At 51.4% G+C, this 10,307-nt stretch overlaps 1 protein-coding gene across 4 annotated transcripts in view; it reads left to right on the top strand.

Annotated features, from left to right (window-relative positions):
* The window catches only part of LOC108556067 (uncharacterized), a 33,799-nt gene that overhangs the window by 14,534 nt on the left and 8,958 nt on the right, over window positions 1-10,307 (top strand). For 2 of the 4 annotated variants that reach the window (XM_017911986.1, XM_017911989.1), the window contains exon 2: window positions 8,574-10,305. In XM_017911986.1, coding sequence (XP_017767475.1) covers window positions 8,981-10,305 — 1,325 coding nt within the window. In that variant the 5' untranslated portion in view covers window positions 8,574-8,980. The other 2 variants (XM_017911988.1, XM_017911987.1) reach the window with 2 other exon arrangements.

Raw genomic sequence — 10,307 nt, forward strand, 5'->3', positions numbered from 1 at the left:
GAAGAGCGGGCGGGAGGTGAGAAAAATGTGGAAAAGTGGTAAAAGAACAAAGAGGATGAGCAGGGGAGAGGCCTGGAGGAAAAGAAGGCGGGACGATGGCGGAGGGAAAACACGAGGAGGAGAGGTCGGGGAGGAAAAAAGAAAAAGAAAATGTCGAGCAGCTTCTGGCGTCCAGAAATATATTTGGCTCGGGCCCGTTCTTCCGTTCGCAGCGCGCGACCGCTGCCGGAAAACTCAAAGCGCTTTACCTTCGTGGAATAATTAAATCGGCTCGCGGAGAGCGGCCGAGGAACCCTCCAGGGAATGGCAAAAGGGCCGTCACGACGCATCACGCGCGTCGCGGGCCGAACTCGGCGCAAAATTTACTCGACTTTCGACCTCGTCCACTCTGCCACGCTTCTCCCTCGCTTCGTTCGTTCTCTGCATTCCCTCTCTGTGTTCCTGGGCCTCCATTTTCTAGCCGCGTTACACCGTCCTACGAGATTGCATGGTCGTTGTAACGACTCGGTTGTTGCAACGAACAGTGAACCAGGTACGGCCATTTCGTCGGGACGATTCGAACACGTTCGTGGAATTACGAGCGAGAGTAGGTCCCGTGTTCCGAGGACGATTATGCCGATAAGTGTAACGTATAGGCTCCTGCGATGGTCGTCATTACCGTTTCTAAATTGTACGGTACGGCAGAGGCTTTTTTGCACAATGTTGCTGGCGATACAGCAGAATGATGACTTAATCGAGCTTTTCCCTTATACAGGATACTCGTTCCACGAGAACCGACGTTCTCCAGGCAGTCCCGCGGGTCGCAAGTACAAATTAAGCTAATTTATCACCGCGGCTAGGTCTGCAGGCAAGAAATCGCGAAGACACGACGAACGCTTCTGAAGGATAAACACGGATAGGAAGAATTTTGGACCGACGTGACGACACGGTCAGTGATGACGCGTGGAAATGGAAAACGCGGATAGAAGGAATTTTGGACCAACGCGATGACACGATGAACGCAGACGTCTCATCTCCATTGTCATAATTCAGCCATTTCGCTTAATCGTCACGTGGGAGTGGGAGACAGTCGGGCGAGGAGGATTCATTGAAATTACGGTCATAGGGGAGAGGGCAGGGGCACGAAGAGAGTCACGTCGAGTCGCGAATTAAATCTCATCATCGTCATCGAGGAGGAAGGTATAGCTTGACCCAGTGACACGAGCGCCGAGGGTATTGCTTGACCCCGTGGTCGAACAAAAACCAGCGAACAATAGGAAACTCGATGGCCTCCACGGGCTTGGATCTCTCGCAGGGTGGTCCTCTTTCGCGCCAAGAGAAATTCCCGGTCCCTCGTCCCCGCACTGCAGCCGACACGGTCCCCCCGTACCCTGTAAATCATACGTTTTCCGACCCAGAAATCGTGGCGAGGGACTCCCTAATTACAAGCAACAACGAACAACGCGCAAGTTACACGATTACCGGACTCGCTGAATTACGAGTGCCCCCGACTGACGCATATTCTCACGTTGATTTACGTAAGTAGCGTAAATTGCGTCGGTCCCGGCACGCGTTAGCCGGTACACGCCTACTCGGGCAATGAAACGTCGTGTTGTCGGTGAGGAATCGGTTTGGTGGACACGCTTGTTCGATCGTGACACCGGCCACGTGCGATTGGTCGATCGAGGGTAACCTAGGTTTCGGTACATTAACGACCCCTCCGGTCTCTCGGGCATAATTTCGCGTCTGAATCGCGGAGACGCGATTAGGGGTGGCGCGTGAGCGCCTGCAAAAGTGTATACATCAGATCACTATTATTACCGTGCCACGGTACACGCTATTCTTACAGTGGATGTCAAGGATGTCCACGTTCTAGAATTCTTTTATCGTTCCTGGCACTTCTTCGGGGGTATAAACTTAGGAATGTTGTGTCACCCCGTACATTCTATTGATCGATTCGTCTTCGTATCCGCTGTCGGGATGGATCTAGTGCAATCCGTAACTTTCTCGAATCCAACGATATATACCTGCCTAAAATAACCGGGATAGCGAGGGCCGGTGGAAAGCGTATCACGATCGCATGCCGAAGGCCAATATCTCATGCCAATCAGAATCGCGTTTGGATATCTTCCAGCTCGAAATAAGCCGGTATATCGTTCGTCAGAAAAATCCTACCCCCCGATCCTATCGTTTTACACATCGTCAACGGTGTTTGTACCCAAACGTCGATTAAAATTCGTCTTTATCATCGATCGAGCGTATCTGGAGGGTGTTACGTGCGGGACTCGTGGTCCGCAAGATCGACCATACGCCGTAGCGTCGGACTAGCCGAGGGGACAGAGTTGTCGCTGTAAAATCCTCTTTCCTGTCTCACCGCGGCTCAGTCGGCGTCGCGCGATCGAGCGACGCGTGTCGTCGGTGCACGCTCGTCCCGTCGAAAATTCCTTTCGTTCGTGATTTTAATCCCATCGAGCGTGTTAGCTTGTCCGGCGCGAGGCGTGGAATTTCGATGGCTCAGACCCCGACAGAGCGGATCTCGGAACTAGAATAGATCGGGGAGCACGTGGAAAAAAATTCGGTGGAGGACCCGGTGAGTTTGGGAGACACGCGGTGTTCCCGTGAGAATTCGGCACGATATCGGATGGAACACGATGCAAGAGGACTTGTTTCGCGAATTTTTCGCACGAGCTGTGTGACGGTGTGTGGCTGGAGCACGGATTTTAGAAAAGTGGACGTAGTACCTCGATGCCAACTTTATTTTTAAACCCTTTGAAAGCCGCAGTTGAATGGGAGACCCGCGTCACGGAGCAGAGATATTTTATTATATCTGAATGGAGGAAGCGGTCTCGCGCTTTGGGAAGGAAGATATCGAGAGATTCAAAGGAAGCAAACCTACGATGAAAAGGAGGATCACAGTGGAATTTCTTTTGTTCGTTTATTAATTAATCCGCTTTCCATTGTTCGTCCTACTCGATAAGCGTTTGGCTCGACAACTTCGAGTGTGCTTTCGAACGCAATCCGAGGTAACTCGATCGTTAAATTTCTTCTTCCGTTCCGTTCTAATCCCGTAGAGCTCCCTCCCCGCAGGAGCTAACGATCCCGTGCGATTTATATCCGTAGCGTTATAGGACGAGGTCCACGAAAGAGTTTGAGCGGTCGTACACCGAGGTTGTTCGCCAGGTTACAATTTTAGAAGCGGACAGATAGAAAGAAGGATCGTACGCCGCGAATATCGTGGGCCGGGATTCGACACAGACCGATTCACGGGTTCCCGCCCCGAATACGCGAGTTCGATTTCGCGTACGAGAGAATTCGCGGCCAGAAATACATTTGACCGTAAGTCAGCCGGTATATCTCTCTCGGTGTCGACGATCGACTCTGTTCGAGTATTGACTCGGGGCAACGCGTGACGGACACCTTTCCTACAATAGCAACGGGTCCCGGCCTAACACCTATCGGTGTCGCGTTAAAATATTCAACTCGCCATTACCGTCGGTTGCCATATCGTCGGGGTCTTTGAAATTCCTCGAATAATTCCGATCATTCGATTACCATCGCCACTCGGCTCACTTATTCCCGGAAATAGTCGATTGTCTCGGTACCTATCAGGTGTCATCCGATTCGATCCTCGCCTCCTAGATCCTGCCTTCGAATGCTCGCATCACGTCTAATATTACAGGACGAACCGAAATAAACTTTGCTCGAGTGCATACGGCAGTGCACGTACGCACACGAGGCGTATACCTATCGTTCTACACACTAGTGACTCGACGTGTACGTACACCGGCCACGATCTGCATGCAAAAGCAAAAGCGTCATGAACACACCGACGCTGGTCGCACACGATACGTCTCGCTTATTTGCAAATCTGCGACTGGTTGATCGGTATTATCGCGACTGGTGACGATGGGTCGACCAGAGATTGTTCCTCGGCTTCCGTTCGAATAATCGATTATTACAAACGAATCGAAGGTTACACGGGCTCGTCTGCTATTTCCATCCTGACAGTTGATTAACGAAGACGATACAGCGAAGCTGGAAAAACGCGTATGCCGTGTCGGGGAAATTTACGATCAGGAGAAGAATAGGTTTTTACGATTACTGACACTTGCGCTGGATTGTGCAACGCCGTTAAGAGAGGAAGACTTATTACCGAAGCGTCGTTCGTCATCGGTGCCCGTTTTAACCTGGTAACGATGGTAATCAGTCGGCCATCGCGTTTCCCTGACTCGTTATCGACGTAGTTTTTAATCGTAAACCGATCGCAGATGTCGAAAGACGTTCCCCTGTCAGTCCGTGTTATTCCAAGCATCCAGGCGAGCCAGAATACACAAAACTTTTAAGCGGTCCATCGACGAAGGCTTTCGACGTTGTCGAAACTCGAAAGACGTCGAACACTCGTCTCGGGAAAGTCGATTTACCGAAAAGTTTGCCTGATAAATTCGATGCTGCACCGTCTCTTGTCGACGTCGATAATCGTCTCGATCGGGTCCTCCCGTTTATCGGCGGAAGTCGATGGCTGACGGAAGTATCGGCTCGACCCGATGCCTGGATTGGCAGCGTCTAGAGATAATTTCGAGAGGACTCGGTCTTCGGCCAGATAATTAATATTCCGTCGCCTCAGAAATATTCCAAGAAAATCCCTAGATCGAATATTCGATGCTGCGCGAGCCTATGTACCCTAGTCTCGGCGAATTTCACTCTTCCTCGTGGACCATGACAATTAGATTCTCGAAATTTGACTCCGCAATGAGCCGCCTCCTCCAAAGTTTCTCTCGAGGAGCTCACGACTGATCCCGATTCCTCATTTCTGTCGCCTGAAAAAGTAATTTCATGGGCGAAGCAGGCAATAAAGAATTTAATATAGCGTCCGAGACCATGGACGGATGACGACGGTTGTTAAGCCTAAAAACTACTCGACCTCGCGACGAATTCTTGGGCGAAATTCTGCGACGGGAAGAGGGCCCCTGTGAGCGACTTTTCGACCGGCTATTTCGAGACCCGAAACGCGAACCCTCGTGGTGCTCGTTTTACATATTATCGCGATTCCATCTGCGTACGGAGGTTTTCGCGTTGACCGCGGGAACTGGAGGTTCGTGCAGCCTTGGAATTAAGTAAACCGTGCAGCGTCGTTCGCGTAACCGCGGCAATTTCTCTCCTTTGCATATTTGCCGTACGGCTATTTTGCGCGGGTGGATGTTTCGCGTTTCTTCCACCGAACTTACGCAATTTCCACGTTCAACTTTGACGTTTCGTCCGCGTAACCTTTCCCAGAAGCGTGCAGCTGCAATTTCCACGTCGATCGGGCCCCGGGTGGATCGAAGTAAAGAATTCACGAGGATCGCGAGTGCTCGATGCCGCGACACACAGGATTTTTATATTTTCTCGGATCGATTCCGGGATCCGGGATCCTTGAAATCCATTCTTCTCCTCTCTTTCGCGCGGTGCATTAAGGAACTATTTATAACGACACCCTTCTCTCCTCGGATTGTGAAACTGTCTGAACTAATTTCCTTCGCGATGAGATCGCCTTCGAGATCTTTATCCTTTCCACGCACTCGTTCCACTTTTCCCTGTCGAGTGATAAGCGGATCGGGGGTTCCCCGGAAACGCATCGGTGGTTCTCGTAAAACTCGTGGAAAATCTAAGGTGATCGATGCTTACAGAGTAATAACGTTTTCGCGAAATTTCGCGAAATTTCGCGACGTCGACCAAGTTATTAGCTTTGGCGAACTTCTGCTCCATCCTCTTAGGGTTCGTCGTGCAGGTGCCACCATTTAATTCCTCGAAGAATAACGATTCGAACGTCTTCCTCGTTACGTTGAATATTAAATATTAAAGTTTAATCCCTGTCAGTTTGCTTTGGTGGTTGTTCCACGGGATGGCAGAATTCGAAGGGCAGAAAAGGAGCGAGATTACTGCACAGACGCGGAAACCCGACGTTGCCTGCTGCCGATGGTTCCGATCACGGGATTGACACCGTTTACGGCGTATCGATATTGGCTCGGCCGCTATTTTTAGTGGGCCGTATCGTATTCTAACGATGCAAACCGCAAACGTGACCGAGTTATGCGACGCCGTGAGTCCCTTCTACGTAGAAACGGAGCGTGCAGCGCTACGTGACAAGCTGATACGCGGCCCATTACGATACAGACTTATCAGTCCGCGGTGTCGACGATCGGCCGATCGACGTTCGACTTTCCGTCGATCGGACGATCCACGTTCGACGATCCTCGGCTACCCAGGCCTTGTCCTGGAACCGTTCCAGGTACACGGGTTCGACGATCGGGCGAAATTTGTGGGTAAACTCGGCCGTTATCGGTACCCTCTCGCCGGATATCCGTCGACTATCGAATCGAAAATTCCCTTTCAGCGTGTAGACCTGTGGAAGCCTGCGATGTCCCCGGCGGATCTTTTGTACGAGCCAATCGCGGTGCGAAAAGAATTCGTGGCGCGACGCGTGGGTGGTCTCGGTCCGAGGGTGACGGGTTGCAAAGGGTGCCACGTTGATGACATGTCCTCGCAGTGGTAGCAGTAGGTGTATTCATGGTGCGATAGTTGGGTGTTGCAGAGAGAGAATTGTAAAACGACGAAAAGGTAGGTGGTGCCGTTATCAGAGAATAAAGTGATTCATAGATCGGTAGAAAATAACAAGGCTGTGCACAGGTTGTTGATTCACGTTCGCGAAACTGTGGGCAGCAACTCGGAAACCAGGTCGAGGGAAATATACTTTATTTTTATTGAACCGGTGCTGGTGGAAGTGCCGTGCCTAGAACGCGTACGCCACACGTTTCGAAACAACGTCGGACAATCCGATGGAGATTCGTTTTTGAAGGTTACATCATATTCCCGTAAAGAATTTATACTTTTTCGCGTTGCGTCACCTCTTATCCCTAGCGAGCGATATATTTAGAGTACCACGAGCATCGTCTACTACGAACTTGGGATTTAGCTAGACGGAAGTTGCAAGATATACCGCGACGATTACGAGACGTTCCTCGTCCACTTCTCCCGCCTATTTCCCCGACGAAATAGCTAAAAAAAGAAATTCGCCCGAACGTTTCCGCGTGGAGGCATCGCGAGGATCTTTTAGCGATCATTGACATTAGGAATATCGAGCGATCTCGAGAACCTCTCGCGCGCATTGCCAAACTCTTACGGCAAGCGTAACCCGCTGACGAGCTAGCACGGAGGTAGAATGCCAGGTACCAGGACACGTTGTCGTAGATCAGAGATGCACGAGCAAACTCCGACAGAAACGGTGCCTCCGTTAATTCGTTTGGCATACTGCAGGGACAGAGTGAAACGAGGGGACGCCAGGTTACATTGCTAGATTCCTCGACTAAAAAAAGACTCGGTCGATTATCGCGATGACGATTTAAATAACGATGCAGGAGTTAGCGGTGTTTACGTTGACAACAACGTCATTGTCGCGGGAAGATACTTATCTCGCGCGATCTTATCTGGTCAGCTGATCTAATCCGTATCGTAATCCATGAGCAGAACAAAGATCCAGACGCGTGGAAAGTTGAGGAGCACGTGACGGAGATACGACGGAAAAGGCAGACGAGCCTAGCGAAAGAGTAGATCACCATGAACGGAACTAGAAAGCACGAATCCTTTCTGGGACGATGATTTACGTAAAGGCATAGAAATTAGAATAATCTTGGCGGTGGCTCTCCTTGTTCCCGCGAAGTCTGTGACAGCGGGACACGGGTAGAATGCGGGATATGTTAGGCATCATTGTCAGCGAGTTGCCAAACGCGCGACGGCCAGTCGGAGACAAAGAAAGCTCCGCTTTGGGAATACAAATTTCCCCTTGCTGGTTAAGGGGACGCGGAAAGGCGGAAAGGGGCGTAGAGGGGAGGAAAAACGTGAGGAACGTGTAACGTGCGCGGCTTCCAACGATTCGAGCACGATCGAAGCCGTGCACGCACGCCTGGTCACGGCCCGTACGCACGCATTTGCATACGCGTAGCAATGCAGGGTGAAAGTACCGATACCGTGTCGCGATCTAGCTTGAACAAAGCCTTGTAAACGTTTCACGTCCTTCTCGAGGCATTAGGGAAGCCTAGATCGAGTAATTGTTGCAAAATTTGGGAGAAGGTTGTAGTCGTGGAAGACGCGTATATAGGTTAGGTTCATAGTCGTAAGTCGAATACGCGATGTTAACTATTATGACGTCGTTTAGACGCATATGGGATATTTTGCGAGCTTTAACGGGGACTGGCACGAAATCGAGGTGCACTTTCTACGATCCTGACGACGTTTCTGGGTCCTCGTGTCGAAGTATGTCTATTTTCTTTCCTAATCGACCTCCTGACCCAGCTACGTTTCCCGTAACAATTATCGGTGTGATTAGTTTCATTGAGCGAGATTTTAAGTAAAATTAATCGATGGACGAACGTTGGTGGACGGAGTACACGCGATAAATCATTTCTAATTGCGTATAGCGCGTAGGAGACAAAGGGTGAGATTTATAGGACGCGATCTCCTGTGTTGCACGCCACATCGTAGCATGCGTATCATATCCGAAAATACATTCACCTCGGATCGGCCGGGATAAATACTAATTTATATTTATCTTCTCTCAGATCATTCTGTCCGTGGTACAGCGAGGAACGCGAAGATGTAGCTCGATCAGCCGCCATCAACCGCGTGACCATCAAGAATCGAATGCCACCGCAGTAACAGTGGACATACTTGGTCTATAATTAAACTATATAATGCTGACAGTGTACCCTAGCGCGAATTCGCTATCGCGTACCAGTTGAACACCTGAGCGAGAACCTCCCGTTCGTCTGTCGTTCGATGCCTGCCAAAAGGACAGTCGACTGAACGTCTAAACGTGGGGGGCAGGTTATCGGTGTAAAAGAGAAAGAGAAAAAGAGGGAATCGAATAATGGGGGGACACACGGAGAGCGCGAGGATCGCGTGGACAGTGGCTCGACTTCCGTCGTGGCCGTGGAGAACGAGATTCTTGGGCCAGCTGGCCTGAGATATGCCAGCAGCAGCAGGCTCGGTGATCACGGAAGCATCCTCAACGATATCGTCGTCATCGCCATCATCGTCATCGAGGCTCAGAACGGAAACGGCGGCGTCGAGGTCTGGGGGTGTCGCTGGCCGACAGCTGGCGATAGAAATCGAGACGATCGAGCGCCGGGTCTGCGCGACCCGACGCGACCTCTTCGTCCCCGTGACCGTGGATCCACGGCCCAGCCGGGCCGTCCACTGTCCGGACTTAAACGCCTGTCTGGTGAACGAGACCCGATCCGGCCTGGACCAGGTCGACTGTCAGGCGATTCACTTTGGATACGCGATCCCGGTGAACGTGGTACCCCTCGAGACCGATCCACGGCTCGCCGAGCTTGTCTTGGACCACTCGACCGAGTTAAGCAGACGCGCCGCGAGCTTCTTGCTTGAGCACCATCCCCAGCTGCGTCAGCAACGGCAGACACAGCAGGAACGCTGCTCAAGCATGGCAGCCACCGCGAAGCACGACCTTCATCAGAAGTTCCCAACGGACACCTCGACGTCCGGTGACGAGGACATCGCAGCGATCGCGAAACAGATCAGCGACCACGCGGAGGCGATTTATCAGACATGGAAGAGTCGTGGATTGGCTCCTACCGAGATCTTGAACTGTCATAGCAATGCTACGGCAGCGGACAAGTTTGGAAGTGCCCTTACGCCAACTTCCACGTCGAACAGTGCTAGCAGCAACGGAAAAGGTAGTCCGACCAATGCTACCGCTGCCACAGCGGTGGATATCTTGAGCCAAACGCCGAACCTGGATAACGGGAATTTGGAGAAGCTCGTGAACAATTTCGTAGTGGAGGATAAGGCTAGGATAGCCGCGTCGAGGCAGAGATCGCCGTCGAAGACTCTGCCTTCGTCGATTCAATTCGCGTTGGAAAAGTTCGAGAAGAACTCGATGCAGCAGCAACAGCAGCCGCAGACGTCTCCCCTGAAGAATAGCAACGTCGGTAGTCAAGTAAAGACGAAGCAGGGGACCGTGTTGCTGTCTCCGACGTCCCCCTTCGCGAACAAACCTTCGCAGATAGTGAAGCCTCAGGTGTCCACAAAGACTCCCGGTGCTCACCATCGGGAAGTATTTCTGGAGACCATAGAGACCACTTTCCCGGCGGATATAACGCCATCGAAGATCGTCGTGCAACAAAAGAGGCCAGCGAGTACGGTGATTACCTCCCCTACCGCTCCGAATCTCGACGATCCTTCGACGAATTCGGGGCTCACCACGTGGCCACTGAAAAATAAGTTGAACGACAGTAAAAGAGTGACAGACCCTTCCAGATCCGCTCAGCAGG

The sequence above is a fragment of the Eufriesea mexicana genome, unplaced genomic scaffold (assembly GCF_001483705.2).
Source record: "Eufriesea mexicana isolate 0111107269 unplaced genomic scaffold, ASM148370v2 scaffold294, whole genome shotgun sequence".
Taxonomy (NCBI): Eukaryota; Metazoa; Arthropoda; class Insecta; order Hymenoptera; family Apidae; genus Eufriesea; species Eufriesea mexicana.